Raw genomic sequence first — 22,114 nt, 5'->3', positions numbered from 1 at the left:
TGAAAATTACCTTATAGTATTTCCTTGTAACAACAAAATCAGTGTCAGTCGTTCTGCATTCGACAACTGTAATATTTGTAATTTCGCCTCATTTTGATCACTCAAGTGGCCGGCGTATCAATCTACACCCCATGTTAACACAGGCTGCACAGATTGTTAGAATTTTGTCCACAAACGATCGACAAAGTGATCAGAACACACATGCAATCTTTTAAGGTGGATCGTTTAGGGTTAAAGCTGTGTGCCAAATGCTTAATCTGCCTGTAGTTACCATTCAAGGCGAGGTAAGATCCACACTGGCCCTTTGAAGCTGGACTCTGTTCAAAACACTCCACTTCCACATATATATATATATATATATATATATATATATATATGTTAGGGCTGTCAAAATTATCGCATTAAGGGGCGTTAATTAATTTTTTAAATTAATCACGTTAAAATATTTGACGCAATTAACGCAGATGCCCCGCTCGGAGTTTTAAATGACAGTACACATTGAAACGCTCACTTGTTGTGTTTTATGGAGTTTTGCCGCCCTCTGCTGGCGCTTGGGTGCGACTGATTTTATAGGCATCCATGAGCATTGAGTAAGTAATTATTGACATCAACAATGGCGGGCTACTAGTTTATTTTTTGATTGAAAATTTTACAAATTTTATTAAAACGAAAACATTAAGAGGGGTTTTAATATAAAATTTCTCTAACTTGTACTAACATTTTTCTATTAAGAACTACAAGTCTTTCTATCCATGGATCGCTTTAACAGAATGTTAATAATGTTAATGCCATCTTGTTGATTTATTGTTATAATAAACAAATAGTCCTTATGTACCTTATGTTGAATGTATATATCCATCTTGTGTCTTATCTTTCCATTCCAACAATAATTTACAGAAAAATATGGCATATTTTATAGATGGTTTGAATTGCGATTATTGCGATTAATTACGATTAAATAATTTTTAAGCTGTAATTAACTCGATTAAAAATTTTAATCGTTTGACAGCCCTAACATATATATATATATATATATATATATATATATATTTATATAGGTGCTTCCAGGAGTTCACACAATCAAGCACAGCACAGAAAATCTCAGTCTCATCTACGTCGTGCTGAATCCATTTTTGGAAATTCCGTGGGTTCACACTGGTTTGATTTGGCAGTTTAAAACTTGTCTACTTCAACTGCAATTCATGGTGTTCTGTCTAAGCCAGAAGTCCAACTGAAAATGTCAAAAGATGGCGGCGCCCAATTTTCGCTCAGGAAAGTTCTCTATTAGGGCTACTTGGTTAGGAGTCACAGCATGAAGTAGCACATTTCTGCTTGTTATTCCAGGGTGAAGTCCTGTAAAATCGAGGCCCATGTTATTGTTGTTTGTGGTTTGTACACTACAGTATATTTTCTAATCAATTCCACTATTATTTGTGGATGGTTCTGAATAAAATTTGACAGGTATGTTCAAGGGATGTAAATGTATTAATCCTCAAATCCTGATTTTATTGTGTGTGTATGTGTGTCAGGGCTGATTAATGAATTGCAGTCTTATGAGTCCTTTATTAATCTGCAAACTGAGCAAACCAAGTGTCAAATATAGTTTATTATCTATTATCGATTAATACGAAGCAGAAAACCAGAAAGTGAAAGCTAATTTTTCAAGAATTTCTTAGTCAAAATATCCCAAATTCTGGATTTATGTCTATATTTTTAATGGCAAATAAACTTTTTTGAAAGATGTCTGTAGTTTGTAAATAAATGACTTTATTTTCAATTAATAATTCACAAAAAAAAGTAATTAACATGTCAAACACAAGTCAAATTTCAACTTCATTTTCATCCTGTTGCACTTAAATGACAATGCACAAATCTTCATAAACCAAGACAATGAAATCAAGAAATGCATTGATGTGTTGCAATGTGTTTAATTAATAAAACCGGATCTAGATCATGGGTGAGCAAACTTTTGCCTTCGGCACAATTTAAACCACCCCTGTGCTAGATCGTTTAGAAATCCACCAGTTGCTGTCAGTGTTCATCACATTTTGATCTTAACGAAACATAAAGTATAACTTCTATGACGGTTGGTATTCGTTAGTTTTAAGAAAACCTACCTGAGTTGTAGACAACATTTCAACTTCCTTTCAGAACAAATCAGGAGAAAGTGACCCATCCATTTCCCCCCACACTGGTGATCGTAAATTGATTGACAAAGAGTGACACCAGTTCTTCCTCGTACCGTTGCTGCGATGGAGAACATGAGAATGTCTTTTTTAATGACATTCCTGGTAATCGTCATGGTCCCGCTGTTCCTCGGAAGTTGGCTTCGATCTGCTCCAGTGTCCGGCCCTTTGTTTCGGGCACAACGGTGATGGTGAAGACCACGCTGAGGAGGCACATGCAAGAGAAAAGCCAGAAGGTTCCTGCTCTGGTGAGGAGAGTCTGAAAGAGACCAGGAGAGCCCATTACAAAATGACTCACAGGCATTTTTCCCCTCAGTTGTGAGCATGATAATAAAGGAATTTATTTCCAAGACTCTCTTCTACATTCCCTAGCGTTTTCTCTTGGCTCCGGTTTCCAGTAGTACATCTATGTTGTAATTTCTGTCTGGTCAGAATGGCCAGGGCCTTCACAAACAGTACCGGAAATATTGTCAGTATTGACTATTGATGGTGAACTGATCTAGATGATGTACAATCAGACGTGGGTAGGGTAGCCAAACTAAAAAAGTATTCGTGAAAAGAATACTCAAACAATAAGTAACATTTTGAGTACTCTTTACAATGTCTATTTTTTTTTTTTTAAAAGACTAACACTAACATTTTTGGAACCTGTGTTGATTTCTCTCACAAGAAAATCTGCCATGCGTCCGTCTTGTGGGAAAAAGAAGAAACTGCGGCACTGTCATAGATCGTCATATTTGGAGCATGTCGTTGGATGTAGAAACAAATGGCGAGTCAAATTTTACTTCGGATGTCGAAGAGATCATGTGTTGAAGCGATTGGCTGTCGAGATACCACTGTATACTGAAGTAAAAGTAAAAAGTATTGCATGGTGAAACTACTTTTAGAAGTACATTTTTCTCCAAAAACTTACTGAAGTAAATATAACTGAGGAAATGTGCTGTGCTATTGCCAATTCAGTGTACAATATGTGGCATAATTGAATGCTTTTATATTGTGAGTGGTCGAAGCCCATAATGGGCCCCGATTGTAGCACACTGTGATGGCAGTGATAATACATTTCTTGGTCTGAACAAAAATGTAATTATACATGCATATACAGTACATATGTGTATCTATGCTCAAAAAATTTTTGAGGAACACTTCAAAAACACATCAGATCTAAACAAGGTTATAAATGATCATAAAAATCTTTCCCGATGATAATTAGGCAATGTATTAGTGACAAAATGATGCCACATAATTTGATAGATATGAAAATGATCACCCCATGGATCAAAGACACCCCAAAAATGAAAAAAATGACGCAGCAAATGATTGGTCCTTTTTGCCAAAATGTCTTTGGCTTCTTCTTTTCCTTTTCCTTTTGGCTTTTCTCTTCAGGGACCTCCACAGCGAATCAGTTGTCTCTATCTAACCCTGTCCTCTACATCCACGGCTTTCTGACCGAATACCTCCATGTCCTCTTTAACTACATCCATAAACCTCCTCTTTGGTCGTCGTCTAGTCCTACTGCCAGGCATATGGAAATTCAGCATCCTTTTGCCAATATACTCACTATCTCTCCTCTGGACATGCCCAAACCATCTCAGTCTAGCCTCTCTGACTATCTCCAAATCCTCTAACATGTGCTGTCTCTTCTGATATGTTAATTCATGATTCTATCCATCCTGGTCACTCCCAAAGAACCTCTAAAAATAGGTCTTTGTGTTTTCTTGTGCAACAAGTGGAATCGATCGAGAGCCAGGCCAGTGGGCTGAGTTCTAGCTGCGACCAAGCCGAGCGAAGTCGCTCTGAGACGGATTAAACGGCATCTGGCAGAGGGGGTGTGGAGGTCACGGAAAAAAGTGACAAAAGTGGAAGTGGTCGTGCTATAAACTGATTGTACTAAACCACAGAAAATGAACATGTATGCATTTAAAGGCCAAATTGAAATAAGGTTGGCCAACCATGTTTTTGAATAATATCAATGGCTAAACAATTATAAGCATATTTTCGTTATTTTTTTTATGCAACCCTTCCAGATTCTTTGTTTAACCCATAACAACGCCCTTGACAACGAAAATGCTTTTCTACGACAATCTTCGGAAATCTTCGGAATTGAGGTCACATCGAGAACTGCGAGGGAAGTCCGCCATACACACAGTATTGTTGCATTGCTTCTCGGTAAGATGCCACGGCGGCGTGTGGCGATGTAATGTTCTCAATTTAAAGAAAAGTTGTATGAGTGGCTGAAGGATAGCAGGGCACGTAAATGGACATCTTTTGTTCGCACTAAGTGAATGAATTTCACGCCATCATCGAGTCGTGTTCTCTGCTACAAGGACTTCGAAGATGCCTGCTTCCTCAACCGGTCTGCTTATGATCAAGGATTTTCAAAAAAGTAAGTGTGATTTTTGGATAGATGACTGATGACTTTGTCAAAGCAGAGCTGCCAACTGTTGTGGAACAGTGCTTAATTTGTAAATCATAAGGTGCCGGAACGCAAAGTAAATAAGACAGCGCAGGGATGACGGCATGTGGACAGGTCCCGGAACATATTGTAATAGCCCAAATTGGGAAATAGAAAGGAGAGGAGTGGATGATGGCTTCCTTCACTTTATTGTGGCAACAGTTAAATAACAAATAACAAAAATAACAGCAGACTGCTGCAACATGCGACCGCCAACTTCGCTCTCACGCCGCACTCTTCTCCTCACTTCCCGCTACGTCACCACTCTGCTGTCCGATGGCCCCTTCACGGGCCCGCACCCAGTTACGGACATTATATTAAGCAGAAAATGGTGTTGAAAACAAAACGCAAATGCCCACTTGCCATGCTGTGGGACTTTCCTTTTTTTCTTTTCTCTGTGCTTTTCTGACTCGTTTTGAATCATCTTCCTTCTTTTTGAAAAAGACAGTAAATGCAACAGTCTTTTTGGCATGTTGAAATACCGTTTGATCCTGGCTGCTTGCTCCCAAGATGCCGCAAATTTCAAGTATTTTTTTTTTTTTCAAATGTCAGGAGTGTGATTTGTTGGTCCAGCTTCTCAGTGCAACATTATTATTTCATTTTATACTGTAATGTCGTAACTGCGTGTAATATTCTGATATAATGTTTTTTGAGGTACCCTGAAGTGCACGCAACGTTACTCTTGTTTTGGTCACGTGACGCGGGAGTGTGATAGAGAGGCACAGGCTCTATCTATCGCTCCGCACAGCCTGCCGAGAGCCCCAAGCTGTGTTCGTACTGTTAGCTCCATGTGTTAATAAAGAAATAAAGTTGTCAGCACGTCGTGTGTTCGAAACCTTTGTCAACAAAAAGCTCATAACAAGACACTATGCACGATCTGTTTAAGAGACGCTGGGACTGGAGAGCTGTGAGTAGTAGGAGGCGAGGGGGAGATGATGAGCGAGAAGCAAAACTTTGCAGTCGAATGTGGCGGCAGTCCGCTATTATTTTGTTTTCTTAATGTTGCCACAATAAAGTGGAGAAAGCCATCAACGACTCATCTCCTTCTTTCCCCCCAACGTTTTTATATTATTATTTGATATGCACGAGAGCTGCCGGATCTGCCAAAATGAACATGAAATCTGATTATTATTTTGTTTAAACGATGTCATCAGATAGACAAAAACATGAAATTATGTGCAAATGCCTGCATCTTCAAATCATGAAAATAATAACAGCCTATATCTTACCATCTTGATGGGTCTTGTCTCCATTCCATGTAAGGTAGTCCAGGCACATTATTTGCATCCTGATTAGCGTCTGACTAATACATGTTAGTTCCAACATAAAATTCCAACCTCCTCTTCTTCCTCCAACTCTTCAAAAACTTGGATCTCCTCCCTTGCGCTTGATCTATTGCTTATATCGCTGTTTGAATCATTGTTTGAAGGGCTTTGTATGGCGGCTGTATGGAGCACTGCCATCGCTGTTCTCTGTGTGACGTATCACTTCCGGGTTCGTCCCCTTTCAGGCTCGAACTTCGGAAACGCGATTATTTTGTCAAATATACAACATATAAATTATTTTTTCATGCTTTATTTGTTGGACAATGTTTAATTACTTTAATTGCGACCCTATTTAGCATGTTATGAAATTACTTCACATTTGGTCTTTAAATACTACCTATTGTATACTGTTCGCTTGATTAAATTCCAAACTAGTTACTCATGGGCTCAAATGTGCTACCCTTAATGTGACACGGGACATCAATGGAAAGCAATTTCAGAACGAGCGTGTAGCAGCGATGAAGCAAATTTATTTTATTTTCATTTCATTCATTATTTTCAAAATTACTATGTTTCTTTAATACCTCAAAATACTTCCAAACCGCGGACATGATGACTGTGAGCCAGTAGTGTTAGCTGGCTTTGGTTTGATTACGTCATCACAAGAGGACTAAGGTTCTTCACACTTTTCGGTGGTAAACTTTCTGCCTATTTACCGAAAACCCTAACTGGTGTGGGGAAAAAAAGCCTAAAAACCAACTGACTAACTATATTTGTGCATTTAATGATGTTGTTGTGTTGTGTTGCTAACCATCATATCCTGGAAGTTCTTGGTGACGATGAAGGCCATGCCCCAATTAGTCAGCACACAGACAGCGCTAGCAAATCCGCGAACTTTTACAGGGAAGATTTCAGACATCACCAACCATGGGATGGGGCCCCAGCCCAAGGCGAAGCCTACACGTGCACACACAGAAAACAGAAACACACAGTAGTTAGTTCTTTATAGCTTAGTGTACTTAGAGAAAACTTACTATGCGCAGCTGTAACTACTGAATACCCTGTCTGTGGGTCATCTGAACTAACTAGCTAGGAGAGTGTCTGTGTCATGTAAAATAAGTGCTGCGTGGACTTAGCAGCTGACCAGTGATGAAGACGACCATGCTGGAGAGGGCCAACCAGGCCATGCTGGCATGATGCTCCTCCGGCGAGGAACTCCTGGACATCATGTAGAAATATAGCCCAAACGCTGCCGTGCTAATCACCATGGCCATGCCTAGAAATAAACACAGTAACACAGGAAGGGGGAAGTCACAAGTAGGCCACTTGATTCTGAGACTAGTCAAGTCACGTGACTTGAGACCTTGGCATCCAACAACTCATGTGACAATTTCATTGTGTGCTGAGCTCACCTGAAATGACGAGCAGCACTTTTCTTCCCGCCTTGTCCATGATGAGCGCTGCCACACCAGTAAAGAACACCTGAACTGCACCGACCATCACCGAGGCCAGGTCGCTCTCCTAAAGTAAACCCGAAATCAACACGATATTCTTGACAGCTCAGCTCAGCTCAACTTACCTTGAAATGTGCCTCCTCAAAGATGTTCTGTGCGTAGAACATGACGGCATTGATGCCTGACATCTGCTGGAAGACCATCAACAGAACGCCGATGACTAGCGGCTTATACACGCCGGCATCCTTCAGGTCAGACACATGAAAGCTGGAACCCTGTCGGCGCCAGAGTAGACATAATTTACATTTTACATTTTCATCTGTTCTAGTTGTATTTATGTGCACCAGTTTGTTGAAACTGTGGTTGCTCTTTAAGTGATATTTGACTAACTTTTGAGTGTGTATATATTCGGGAACTTAAATGTGTGTTTTATGTGTGCATTTGCATGTTATTGGGTAACTGGGTGTGAGTATAATAGTGTGTGAATGCCAAAGGTGGGTAGAGTAGCCAAAACATCCGCTCAAGTAAGAATAGCGCTACTTCAATACAATATTACTCAAGTAAAAGTAGTTATCCAAAAAATGTATTCAAGTACAAGTAAAAAAGTCTTCGGAGAAATGAATACTCAAGCAATGAGTAACTGCCTACTATGTCTTTTTTTTATTATTATTATTATTTTTTTTAAATATTACTATATATATTTTTCTCCCAGCACAAAGTCATCTATATGAATTGTTATTATTATACTGTACTATAACCAGGGGTGCACATAAGTGGTCCGCATGCGCGCATGCGTACCGGACGTAGACAAACGCGCTGGCCCTCAACGACTTCCATACGCTATTGCGCACCGATGGCTGACCACCATATTTGCAGCGGACACGAGAAAATAACTTCTCAAAATGTCAAAGAGGCAGGCCACACTGAGTAATTACTTCCGTGTTCCCCCACCCCCGTCAAAAGACAGACAGACGACAGAGACGTCACCGGAGCTACCGAAAAAAAGGACTTTTGCTGAAAAGTAGGAGGTACCATGGCTAGAAGCAATTGATGCTCGCACGGAAATGCGGTACATAATGTGCTGTGAGAATCCCAATGTCGCCGATAAGAGCAGCGCATTTCATGTAGGGTCAAAGAATTTCAGCCATCCAAACTTTGAAAAGCACGAAAAAAACAGAGAGCATGTGGCAATTAAGCAAACTATCGATGTCAAACAGGACCCCGCTCGCCCTATGGACAAGTGGCGGAATAAAGGTAATGAACAGCGACATGCACTGACAAACGTGTTTTTGCTCGCATTTTACAAAGCTAAACATGCACGTTCAATAAGGTCTTATGAGGAGGACATCCCACTTTTAAAAAGGCTTGGAGTTAATGTGGGAGCCGCATAATGCCCTTTATTTTGAATTGGTGCTTTTTATTTCTTTACATTTCAAAGTAATGGCAATTTTGTTGTGCCAGTTGATGTTAATCAAGCATTAATTGTTAATATAATTAATTAAAGTTAATTGGCTCTAAGTAAAGCTTGTCATAAATTTATCGCATCAGGCGGGTTGGCTCTCAAGCTCAATGAGGACCAAGATCTCCAGGTCCTCCTCTGAGAACCTGGGCAAAAAATTATGTGCACCCCTGACTATAACCTATTACAGGAACAATACTGTATTGGGCCATAAAAATACACGAAAATAATCAAATTCTGACTAGAAAAATTTTCAGAAATGAAACATCACTTCTTCAAAGAGCATTAGTGCCCTCTAGTGGAGAAAACATATTTCCTCCAATGTCATGGAAACGATCTTATTCCCGGTTTTCTGAGGTCTATCGCTGCCAAATAAAAACTGGGAGAGACTTATTTTTTATTGAGCCATAAAACCTAAATGGACATAACCCAAGCAGTTCCTTGGTGTATCTTTGCTGATTAAGATTTTCAGCTTATTAAAGGGTCAGGTTTTATCAGGCAATTCATCATAACACTTGCAAAAGGGTCCTGAGCCTTATAGAAGTCAGTCCAGGGTTGGCTCAAAAGAGTTAAGACATGAGGAAGACTGGATTATTCTTATTTTCTGAGTAGTATTTGCACATGCGTATTGTGTGCATTAGCCTTAGCAATTGTGGCTGTCTGGATCCACTATTGGACGGCCAACCTGCCTGTTGGTTGCAGGCATCCTCTATGCGGACACACTCCCACTCCACCGCCGCGTGAGGCCCCCGCAGAAAGCGCAATGCCTCCTCCGCCTCACGTCGCTTGCCCTGCGAAAGCAGGAAGCGCGGCGTCTCCGGCATGAAGCACATGAAGGCAATCAGCAGCGTGGGTGGCACGGCTGCGCACACTGCTAGCCAGCGCCAGTCCATAAACAGACCTGAAGGTGGCCACATCGACACCACAACACACACCACAACACAATGACTGGCTGACTCACTGCTGAACTCATTGAAACGGTGCATAATAACATGCACGCACGCACGTCTCAGTAAATTTGCCAACCCTAAAGCACATACCAGCCAGGTAGACTCCCATGATGCCGAGCACCACCATCAACTGCACGCATGAGCCCAGCATTCCTCGCACACGCTCGTGAGCCATCTCTGAGATGTAGAGCTGCCGGAGAAAAACACAAGATGGACATCATTTGAAAGGAAACTACACCAAAGTTCTCATGAAAAGGGGCATATCATGGAGAAAGGGAAGTATTTCCACAAAAGTGGAAATAAGGAGTGAGGGAAATTGCAAAGCAGGGCAAGGCGACAGGAAACAAGGTAACAACCAGAGATACAGCAAGGAGCAAAGAGACAAGAAATCGGGGAGCAAGACATAAATGTGTCCAACCGGAACAACGAGTGATGCGCCTCCGCTAGCGAGGCCCGTGAGCACGCGTCCGGCGTACAGCATCCACACGTCTTGGGCGGCGATGATGACGGTGAAGCCAAAGACGAAAGGCAGCGAGCAGAACATGAGCGTCAGCTTCCTGCCGGCCTTGTCCACTATCCAGCCGGTAAGCAGCCCCCCTGCCGCCGCCCCCAGCGTCACTACCGACTGAAGAGAAGGCAGCGTCACCGTGGAAAGCAAAGCATAATTGTTCTTTCACAAGAGCTAGCAAATCAGACGGTGGCTACGTTTACTTGGACACTTTTATTGGGATTTAAAGCCTGATCGGAATAAAAATGCTTCATCTACAAACCCTATTGGGAATATTCTAACCACATTCAACCCATTCCGATCAAGATTCTATTCCGAACGAGAGGGTGGGTTTATGTCGTTTGGTAATCTGATCGACGCGTATGAAAACACCTCATTTCAGTATTTCAGGAGAAACCTTTACCATGCATGTCTGTGACGTCCTGGAAGCTAGTAGAAGAACAGTGAGTGGAAGACAGGGTGGAAGCAAGACTTAACTGGTCTGATTCTGTTGCTGAAGATATTAAAAGATTTAAAAAATGGTTGAAAGACTTGATGGTGATAAAATGGGAAAATACACAAAATAACGCCAATGCTTAATGTCGAAATGGAAGAGCATTGTTTTGTTGGCATAAGTCAGTAGTTTTTTCTTCTACTACAATCAGGGGCAGGCTCCTGGCACAGGCGGGTTGGTTCGTCACCCTAGGCACAAAGTAGATTTACTGACCCATCAATTTTACCACGAGTAGCCACCAGCACCTTTGTGGCAGTTATGAGCTAGGGAGGAAAAATTCCTGATTACTGCTTTAAACTCATTCGTTACGCAACGTCATTCAAACTCACGGTTTAAAAAAACATTAAAATTATCCCATAACAATAAACTGAATAGCATAACAGTACTGAAAGAAATAATTCGCACAGATCATGAAATTTAAATGATATTATAATCTGTAGTACTGCTATGCATGCTGGGAGGCATGAGGCATGTTGGACGACAACAGTGTTAACAGCAGGTGGAAGGTGAGGTTGTCTCTCCCAAGGGAGCACTGATGGCCAAATGAAGCATCTTGAAGCAATGAAGCCTTGCAGCCAATTAGTTCAAAGCTTCGTGGTGGCTCATTTGCTCTTTGGCACTATAAAGTGGTCTTAAAGCTCAAGAGGTCAACAGTGTTGAGAATTATGAGAAAATTATATTAATGTGCTTGTGTTACTGTATGAACAAAATGCAACAAGTACGATAAGGGTAATTTGTTATTCATTTTCATTTAGAACTTTAAACAGATTCTTTTTTTTTTTTTTTTTGGAGTGGGGGGTATTGCATTAGCTTTTAAAGTATATTATCTTAAACAGCCCAAATCAACAAAATGTGAGATGACTGATAGGCTTTGTGTTTCGCTATATGCAACTGAAGCAAAAATAAACAAGTTTTAATTACACATTTTTTAAAAAACATGTTTTGATACCGTATCGTGACCTATTGTTTCGTGACCCTGGCAAATCGAGGTGCATTGCATCGTCATTTGAAATGTATCATTCCATCCCTGGAGGCACGCGCCACTGTTTGCCCATGGCACCATTTAGGCCTTTAGATGTAAACGTAGTCCCTTCTTTCCTCTCTTACCCCAAACCAGGACGCCTGCACCGGGTTCAGCCGCAGTCGGGGGTCCGTGCTCCCTGCCAGCTCCGGGATAGCGGGCGAGCTGTAGCCCAGCACGAAACCGAAACTCAAGGGCCCCAGCACGGACGCCAAAGTGGCCAGGTACAACTTGCTGTTGCTGACTTTGCTGCACAGGAAGGAAGAGGAGGGTAACAGAGGAGCATGTTAATGATTAGCGGTAAACAGGATAACGTTGCTTGATTGCATTAAGGCAGTCATGGGGGCCCTCAATTAAATCATTCAGGGAAGCACATTTGAAAACATCACACAAACTGCCAACTTTTCATGCTTATTCTCCAATTTCCTATATCAGTTTACTTCAGTTTTGACAACTTTTAGTTATTATTTAATTCATTTTATCACTAGTTCTTATCAACAGAAGCAAATTTTTCCCATTGTTTTTTTTTTTTTTTTAGAAAGAAAAACTTGGCCTCGTTTTATTTTTGGCCGCTTCACAAATAATCTATCATTATCCTCCTGACACGCAAGCTTTTATTTTTTCCAAATGCAATTTTCATTTCTCTTTGCTATTTGAGAATAATATGACCTCCTGAGCTTCATAATGAAACTTGGTTTTTGTACATGAAGCAGTTTTTGTAATAAACGATGTCTGCACATGAGGACAGTGGGTTTATCAATGATATATATTTATATATGGCGGAAAACACAGACAAGACTGAAAAAGCAGTTTCTGCTCTTGCACTCCTCTTTAAAAGAAACTGCTGAATTAAGATAAAACAACTGTTGTGTTTGATAGAACAATATTTTTATATGCTGCCATAGCAGATTCATTGCACCTTAAGCCCAGAACTACTTTTAATTTGTCCGTTTTACCCTGAAAACCCCCCGTTTACAGACGTCGCGCAACCGCTTTTGTTTTAACCCAGTCATAAAACGAAGGTAATTAATTATATTTATTATTCAAAATGTGTTGTTTTTAGCTGAGAATCATTCATTGATGTCTCATATTTCGTTTTTTTTTTAAAAATGACTTTAAAAAAATTATTCACTCACATATTTTAAGCTTTTAAACAAATTATGTCACAATGAAAAAAATGGCGTCTGTAAAAAAGTCACGAATATCTACCTCATAACTATCACTTAATTGTATTTTTTTTGTTACTGTCACATTTTCTCAGATATGTTAGATGATAAATAATTGATCCAAACAAAAAAAGTTGAAAAAAAAAAAATTTAAAAGGGTAAATCTATGAAAAAGAAAATCTCGACCACTCCTTGATGTCTGTGATCTCTGCATCGCGACCCTTGTAATATTACCATGTTTCACCCATAAAATCCCCCCAAAATACAGCTGTGGCCATTCACAGCTGTGTCTTGACACTCAGTGATATATGCTACATGGAGTTTTTGTATCGAAACAAAGTAAGTACGCGATAATATCTCGTTAAAGTCATGGCGTCTGTAATTCTGTTCTCGCGTGGTCTCACCTCCAGATAGGGTTTTGCTGTTTAAAAAAAAAATAAAAATTTTTAAATGCCCTCCTGCTCAAAAATTTTCTTCCCCCAGAAAATTGAGATTTTAAGCTTTCCAATGATGTATCACACATGCATATCGGACAATTTTGAAAGTTGGCTAAATTGGGGGTCCCAGACAATGGCGCCACCAGGGCGTGGCCAGGGGTGGCCACGGCCACCCCTATAAATTGGTTGGCCACCCCACTGGCCACCCCGCTTGCCAGTATATTGTTAGATTGTTGTAGCGTTAGTTATGGATTTCATCCCAAATGAATGTATTTATTTTGTTTTGTTAAATGTAAGGCTGTCAAATTTATCGCATTAACGGGTGGTAATTATTTTTTTTTAATTAATCACATGAAAATATTTATCACAATTAATGCATTTGCAGTATGACTCATTCACGCATTGCCGCAAACAGCCTACAATGGCGCCGTTTTACTTCTATACAGAGATAAGAGGCAGTGTCAAGTGAGTGGAGTAGATAAAAGCATTCATTGGGGCCTTGCTTCTAATTGCCAAAAGCTTTGTCATCTCTCCCACAGCAACTATAATTATTGTGGGAAGCGACGTGGGGAAGAATGACAGGAGTTGATCTTTTTCTTAACACCCTGTAGTGTATCCAAAAGCAGAGAAGATATAGCATTTGCAGCCACCACACACAGTCATGGTTGCACCACTTCCCATCATGCATTTGGGCAGAACAGTTAAGTCGCTACAGTATCATTTACTGAAAACTCAACAAATACACTAGATGGCAATATTTAGTCACAATATACAAACTCACATTTATCCTTTAAGAATTACAAGTCTTTCTATCCGTGGATCCCTTTCACAGAAAGAATGTTAATAATGTTAATGCCATCTTGTGGATTTATTGTTATAATAAACAAATACAGTACTTATGTACAGTATGTTGAATGTATATATCTGTCTTGTCTTATCTTTCCATTTTAACAATAATTTACAGAAAAATATGGCATATTTTAGAGATGGTTTGAATTGCGATGAATTTCGATTAATTAATTTTTAAGCTGTGAGTTACTCGATTAAAAATTTTAATCGTTTGACAGCCCTAGTTAAATGTACACCTTATGCCTAATATATACATAACACAATAAAACAGTTTTGTTGTGGAACTCAAAATCTTGACTGGACAGTTACGGACTATGCACATTAAATCATTAGTAACATCAAATATTACACAATACACCGAAGTATATCAGTAGCCATGTCCTTAAGTCTTTCTGATAGTTTTCCCCTGACCTTTTTACTGCAATAATATAATGAAAACCTGAAATTATGGCTTTTAGTTTTGGCCACCCCAGGATTTTAAGTGGCCCCATCTGGCCACCCCTATGAAAAATTTCTGGAGGCGCCACTGGTCCCAGAGCGGAACTTCAAGTCACCTGAGTGTTTTCCGCCATATATATTTGCTGTTTAGGACCAGAATGATCAAAATGGACAAAACACAAAATAAATTTTAGCTTCGAACAATAAGTGATTCTCTTAAAAATCAATGTCTTCGTCTGAGTACTGTGGGTCGATCTTACCACAGGTTCTGCTACCCCCCCCCCAAAAAAAGTGCAAATATATCACAAAATGCAAAAATTAGCGCGTACATATATACATCAATTTCCCAAAGCTATGAACATTGCTATTCAAGTGCCACGTGCAATCATAAAAATGTGTGTTTATTTCAAAATGCAAACATTTGCACGTGAATCAACAGTCGTTGGATTTATCCAAAGCCACGTCCAACGTACTGTCTAAACTTGGCTTTAAAGTTACTTCGTTTTTAAAGTAAAAATATATGAGCAGCTTTGTATCTATTGGTACTAAATAAGGACAACAAATACCCCGGGAAACTGCATTTTCTATGCTTACAGTATTTCCCAATTATTAAGGTAAAAATGACTTTACTTATGTCTCCATTAAATCATATTAATTTTAATGGATAAAATGTCATCAAGCATATTATTTAACCACGCATAAAAACCCAAATATAGGCTGCCATTTTGCTTCAAAATGTTTTTGTGTTGTTGTTTAGAGCGTTTGAATTTGTATTTTGAAATTTCATAGTTTTGCTTTAAATTATTAGTAATGTATTATGTTTTTTGGGTCAAAATTAATTGCGATTCTTATTGCATTTACTAAAAAAATACAAACATAATTAATACACTACACACACACACATTAAATATCTTATTCATCCAGTGAAGGACACTAAATATATTATACAATAAAAGAAAGATATATATGTATAAATACACATAATATTGAGAATTAAATACAAAAAGATCAGATTCATAACTGCATTTGGTTATGTTCTAATGATCTATTAATATTATTATCTCATCTCTCTCTCTCTCTTTTTTTAAAAATAGTTTTATTGGAATCTCAAAACACATTTTATTTGGTAGTACTCTGTACAGTATTCCTTTACCAAATGTATCTGGTAAAAAACATTAAAAGAAATCAAATTACATTATTGTATGATATACTTTAACGTGTTTTCAGAAGAAGAAGAAGAAAAAAAAAAAAAAACGTTAGCGCCTTTAAATCAGGGCTTACAACACTATTGTCTACCAGAGTGTATTTTTTTTTTTTTTTTGGTTTAATTTCTTTTGACTGTTTCACTTGCTTTGCTGTCTTGATGATTTAATGTGATTTTGATGTAACATTTTATTTTGTGTTTTGGGATTATTATGTGATGTATTGTAAAGCACTTTGAATGACCTTGTGATGAATTTGGCTATACAAATAAGTTTGCCATGCCTCTAGTTTTAAAAAAAAAATAAAATTAAAACGAAAATGTGTATGTAAACATACGCCTTACAATTCGCTTACCTGAGATAAGCGTCCTGCTCTGATATGAGACCACTAGGATCATCATCTCGACCGTCAGTATCCAGCAGCCTCTTGCGCTCCTGCTGGATGTCCATTGCGATTTATCCCAATTTCCCAAACCTTCCCGCAAAATCCACGTCCAGTGATGTTCCGCTTGTGCAGCGTAAGCACGAACGTTTAATCGTCTTAAGTGCAATCAATGATTAAGTATTTTTATTTGTAATTAATTAAATCGTACTATTAGCAAGTATGAAGACTCGCGTGTGTGGACCATTTCGGCGATTGTCAATCTTTAAAGGGTGCTCTTCCGGGCTCAAACTTACTTTGTCAACATTCCAGTCAGCTGATCGTCGAACTGTGTCCCATTTCTGCTTTGGTTTTTCAAAGGAAAACAAATCAGCCCAAAACAAACGACCAAAATTAGCTTTCTTCTGCATATTTTGTAATTTTAAGTAAACTTGACATTATATGCCATAAAATAGAAAGGAAATGAACGTATTAGGGTCTTTTCAACTCTTTTATAGCAGTATAGAGTTTTATTTTTCTAGTCATCAAAAGACTTCCGTTACCAACGTTGGGACTGCGCGATGCAATGAGTTTGTCACGTGATTCATGCTTTTCGGAGTAGATACACGCATATGCCTTTGTTTTACATTTGGGTTTCAAGTAAAAAGACACATATGACACAAAAGTTCAGAAGTCCAGCTTTTATTCAATGGTTATTATATCAAAATGTGTTCAACAACTTACACATACATTGTGGGAGGACTTGTGTTTTTTTTATACTTCAACCTGTGTCTCTTGTGAAGTTTTGTCAGTACTTTTGCATTTTTTATTTTATTTTTTACAATAATTTTACTGTTTATATTGGTTGAAATAAATGTGTTGTTTTAATTAGGGAAAAATATCTGGTAATGTAACTAATTACTTTCTCCCAGGAGCAATAAAGTAAGGCAAAGCATTACTATCTCTCAAGAGTAATATGTATTGTGTAATATACAGTATTACTTTTTTTGAGTAACCGACCTAAACACTATTAAGTGCCCCCTGGATAGTTTGAAAATTAAACCTCCAACAGACACGCAAGTCCCATGCCTCAAATTGAACAGAAATTTTGTTTTCTAGCAACCAATTTGGCTGTTCTCAGTAAGATTCCCTTGAAATTGTGAAAAAAATATGACTCCGGCAATAGCCTCACTGATCTACATAAAATAAGTGATATGCCAAATCAGAACAGGAAACACAAAAAGTCGCTAGGATCCTTGCCTTAAAGGGTATGTAGTGCCCTGGGAAAATTTTAATATTCCATCATTTATCCATGAACGCATGCCTTTTGTATTCATATCATGCCACTTCGTGTAATTACACACAAGAAAATGAGAGAAATTTGGCTCATTGTCAAGCTAAAACGACAGGTGTAGGTGCACTATCCTATTCCCCTCAATATCCACTCGCGGGGGCCTGCGCTTGTCAGTGACGTTCTTTATTCTCGCTATATGTTTATACAACTTTAACATTTGTTAAAAATACGCTCTGCGTGGAGTATCATCCATCGCTTTTCCTTTTTAAATGGGCACTTTTAAGCGAACGCAAGAAGCAACAACGGGAACATTTTTAAACAGGCATTTCATGGGACAGCATTTCCTCGGCCAATTATATAGCTTATATAGCAAGAGCGAGTGGATAGTGAGGGGAAGAGGATAATAAACCCACACCGGCGCCCGAGATCTGGCAGATTGTGTGCGTGACGTCACGACAAGTGAAGAGAGTGCCACCGGCCACTAGGGGGGCAGCGCCTGTCTGCATCAATATAATTCCTTCTAGTGAGGGGAGAATTAGGGGTGTTTTGAGCTGTTTATGCCGATGCATTGTGTTCGACCGTCCGGTTTTTCCTTCCGTCTGCAAGTGGCGTCTTTGTGAGTGTCCGTTTTGTACCGACTACACCATGTCTTTTGTCGACATGATTTTTCACGGTGGCCTTTGATCCCACTTTTGAAGCACACCAACTCTGTGTCGTCTTTGATCCGGTCACAAGCGTTTTCCTTTGTGGTTTGCTTTGAAGTTCTTGCTTAAGCAAGTCTTCATCACTCTGTCGCTTGATTCTGCTGCATTTAATTTTTCCGTTTCTTCAAAACTTCGGAGTTTGGTTTTGAATTCTGCAAATGTCATGTTCTCATCGGTATGCGCCACATGAATTGTAAATGGCTTTTAACTTTCTGGCAGCCCCTTCAAGACCATTGCGATAAGTAGACCATCTCGCAATGTTTCACCTGCATTTCGCAATGCTGTGATGGTGGTCTCAGCTCTTATTATGTAGTTCACTATGCTTTCTTCGGTTCCCTTTTGAAGAGATGTTAGCATGGTGTACAAATTTATAATCCTGGGTTTTCCCTTCCCAGCATAATATTCTCTCAATATTTTCAGAGATTTTCTTCCGTCATTTGGCGCATCTCTCATTATTAACGAGAGGCTTTTATCATCAAGAAGTTGTATCATTTCAGCATACGCGTCCGCATTTTTCATTTCATCATTTTCTCTCTTGGCTTCTGTGGTTGGTCCTACCAGCACTGTGTCCTTTAGCCCGATTAGATGAAAATGTCCCAACATTTTAGTTTCCCAGAGTTCATATTTAGCTTCATCTCTGTCAAATGCCAGTCGAGTCAACCTACTTGTTCCTCGTGGATCCATGTTGCTTGTTAGCTTTTTCCGCTAATCAGCAGTCCGTGAGCACGCTGTCCTTCGCGACCTTCTACACGTTGGAAACTGACTTTACCTTCGAATGACTCCTGGGCCCACAACCTGTTGAGGTGGTTGCAGCTCAACGTTGCATTCGTAGGAAGAATTGACGGAGAATAAGTTGTCTTTTAGCCAAAGCTTGGCGTGTTTAATTTCCACTGACATGCGGATACATCCTCTCTCATTGCTGTCTTCACAGGCAATCCCACAAATCAAAGTCATCAAAGTCAAACAAGAAGAAGTAATAAAAGTAGCACTTTAGACAATTAAGTCCCATCCTGCCATCTTGTGGCGAAAAGTTAATATGTCAATAATAACAAGCAATAGGAACATTATTTCAACATCAACTGAGGACACATTTATGAATACAAAACATTTCTCTCAACACACATTTTTTATTCCTCATCACTGTCTATATCTTTTTTGATGGGCAGATTTTTCTTGAGGAAGATCAACTGATCCACATATTCATGTTTAAGTAGACTGCGTTTCGTGGAAACAATATGCCGCCCTTTCCACCATTGTAGTGGGTTATTTTTCAGCGTTAAAAACTCACGATCTCTGTAGCCCTTCACACTTCACACTAGCTTTGTCCCATGCGAACAGATCTGTCTGCCTTCGTCACTTCAAAGTCAGACTTTTGTTTTCCGGGGTGCGTTGAAAAACAATCGCTGCACGTCGCTGGCGTGGTGCGCAAACTGTCCATTGTTTTAGCATGTTGCTTCATTGCCACTACTAGTTTCGTTTTGGGCTGTGAAGAAAGCGTGCGTTACAATGGTTTTGTTAGCTCTCACGTTGTTATGACACGCCCGTGATGATCGGGGAATGACGACGACTACTAGCGGTTCTGCCGAAATGAATGGGAAGTTGAGGCAACCACGATGGCGGTCACAATCTAAGTAACACAAGCGCAGCATGTGAGGTAAACGCTAAATTATTATCATATTAAGCAATGCATTGAACTAGCCATTAGAAGCCAATTCTTGTGCTCGCGATAGCCGAATTCTATCTCTACTATCGGTTCATTGAATATTTAATGGCTAATTACTGTCGAATGGTAACTTTACTATCGATACAGCTGTATCTCTCACCTGTAAAACCGGATATCCGGTCGTATCGGTTTATCATTCTCAAGCTTACTTTTTACCTCGACTATGATTAATGTACGATTATCTGAAAAAATATGTGCATAAGCTGCAAATAAAAATATTTTAAAATAAATAATGTAGAAAATAAATAAATACATTTTAAATAAATGCAAGTCATCAGCCAATCAAATGTGCATTTGAGGGGAAAAAATGGACCGGCACATTCAGCAAATGAAAAAAGGTAAATGTAAGTCTTAACATAACAAAAATAATTCACATAATACAGTAATGGTAGGGTCAATTCTATCCATACAGCATTTGGTAAGACAAAATTACACAAAATTACCTATACAACTGAACTAATTGTTATATGCAAAAAGGTTTGCTTAAAAGTTGGTGGGGACAATTTGATCATCCTGAAAGGTTGGTAGTGTTATGTCCCTACCATCCCTATGCAAACCTTCGCCCTCTTGTTTTTTTTTTTTTTTTTAATTTTAAAAATTTTATTAATTTATTTATTTGTTTATTTTTTTAACCTACGCCCTTTACTTAACCATTTTCGTTTGAAACAGCCATTCCTGGATGAATTAATTTCTGACTTGGAAATTCTTCCGAGTTTTTTTTTGCAAATACTAGTACCGTCTAAAATTTCACAGGATCCCCTTTAGATTGAGTTTTCATCTTGAGCCAATAGATGGCAGCAGAAGCGAAAGTGGATCAATAGCTCCACACTACAAATACAGTGCATGTGTTGTTTTATCAAGTGTATGAGCGTGTATAACTACTGCAGCACTTAGATGTACAATTTCCTGAATCTTTCGGTGGTTCTATGAATTTTTGAAGATCATTGTATCGTTGAAGCTTGGGAACAGTTTTCTGTATTAAATTCAGGGCTTGTTCATGGCAATAGAAATCCTGCGTAGACGAAATAAGGGGTTGTCTTGGGCAGCATCTAGTGGAGGGGGCGACAAATTGCTTTGGTGGGGATACAGTGATCCCTCGTTTTTCGCGGTTAATGGGGACCAGAACCCACCGTGATAAGTGAAAAACCACGAAGTAATAGATTTTTTTTTTTTTTTTAAACCTGTCCTGTTCAGCTGCTTGGATACAGGAGAATTTTATTTTATGTATATTACAGTCTTTATATATTTTTTGTCTATACAGTATACTAGTTAGAAAAGTAAATGCAATATTTATATACAATAACATGCATAAGATGAATAAAATGTACTCACCACACTGATGATCTTGATAAATGAAGAAAAAACTCCAGAACAATGGATATGAAGGTAAAGATGATTTATTGAGAAGCTTGAGAGACACGCGATCTTTGTGGGCCTTAAAGCCTTGCCTCCTTACTTTTTCCTTGAAAATGAACGTCCTGGATGGCATCCTCTTCCAAAAAAGGCCAGTCTCGTCCATGTTAAACACCTGCTCCTGGAGATAGCCACCCTCTTCAATTAATTTGGGAAATTGGTCCTCATGCATGCGTCATGGTCCGCCGAGGAGGCCTCCCCATGCAATGTAACGCTGCGAAGTCCAAACCTCTTTTTGAATTTTTCGAACCAGCCCTTGCTGGCAACAAAACCACAATTTTCTTCACTTGACGCACTGGTACTAGGCTGTAATTCATCTTCATCATAGTCGGCATCACCGCCACCTTCATTCAACTCTCCTTCAGAAATGAGGCTATCATACAGCGCTTTGGCTTTTGCCCGAATCATGTTTGTGTCGAGACTCACCTTCTTTTCCCGACAGTCCGATACCCACACTGGTAGTGCATTTTCCATTTTTACAATCGTCTTGTTGCGAGGAGTCACGACTCGCTTAGTGTCCCTGGAAAACGACACTGAGGCGGTCTTTCGGATTTTCGCCTCGTCTTTTTTTATGTAAGGAACGGTTGATTCGTTTAGTCCGTAATGGCGTGCAACAGACATATAGCTGTGGCCAACTTCAAGCATGTCCAGTAATTGAACTTTCTCGTGCATGGTCATCATTTTTCTTTTCTTCTTGGGTTTGCTAGAGGATTGAGCAGGCGGAGGACACTTTGGAGCC

At 39.3% G+C, this 22,114-nt stretch overlaps 1 protein-coding gene across 2 annotated transcripts; it reads right to left on the bottom strand.

Moving 5' to 3' along the window:
• Positions 1 to 1,723: 1,723 nt before the first annotated feature.
• Positions 1,724 to 19,188, bottom strand: slc2a8 (solute carrier family 2 member 8). 2 transcript variants are annotated; one of them, XM_057832921.1, is made up of 10 exons: positions 16,236 to 16,604; positions 11,875 to 12,037; positions 10,185 to 10,391; positions 9,857 to 9,956; positions 9,506 to 9,717; positions 7,483 to 7,632; positions 7,316 to 7,424; positions 7,048 to 7,179; positions 6,715 to 6,860; positions 1,724 to 2,445 (listed from the first exon to the last, which is right to left on the bottom strand). In XM_057832921.1, the coding sequence occupies exons 1-10, from the start codon at positions 16,328 to 16,330 to the stop codon at positions 2,299 to 2,301; spliced, it is 1,461 nt and encodes a 486-aa protein (XP_057688904.1). In that variant the 5' UTR covers positions 16,331 to 16,604; the 3' UTR covers positions 1,724 to 2,298. The 2 variants fall into 2 exon arrangements, with proteins under 2 accessions (XP_057688904.1, XP_057688905.1); XM_057832922.1 differs by lacking the exon at positions 16,236 to 16,604 and adding an exon at positions 18,905 to 19,188 and having other exon boundaries at positions 1,727 to 2,445.
• Between the last annotated feature and the right edge of the window lie 2,926 nt (positions 19,189 to 22,114).

The sequence above is a fragment of the Corythoichthys intestinalis genome, chromosome 3, assembly GCF_030265065.1.
Source record: "Corythoichthys intestinalis isolate RoL2023-P3 chromosome 3, ASM3026506v1, whole genome shotgun sequence".
In the NCBI taxonomy this organism is placed as follows: domain Eukaryota; kingdom Metazoa; phylum Chordata; class Actinopteri; order Syngnathiformes; family Syngnathidae; genus Corythoichthys; species Corythoichthys intestinalis.
The sequence above is the reverse complement of the archived record's forward strand: the minus strand, read 5'-3'. Positions and strand labels throughout refer to the sequence as shown.

What these genes read in the sequence shown, in the direction of transcription:
- slc2a8 (XM_057832921.1), bottom strand. Translation starts at nt 16,330, where the DNA reads ATGGACATCCAGCAGGAGCGCAAGAGGCTGCTGGATACTGACGGTCGA. An exon ending in TGCAGGCGTCCTGGTTTGGG is followed by an intron (nt 10,392 to 11,874) that starts GTAAGAGAGGAA and finishes CCTTCTCTTCAG; the next exon opens with TCGGTAGTGACGCTGGGGGC. An exon ending in TTGAGGAGGCACATTTCAAG is followed by an intron (nt 7,425 to 7,482) that starts GTAAGTTGAGCT and finishes GGTTTACTTTAG; the next exon opens with GAGAGCGACCTGGCCTCGGT.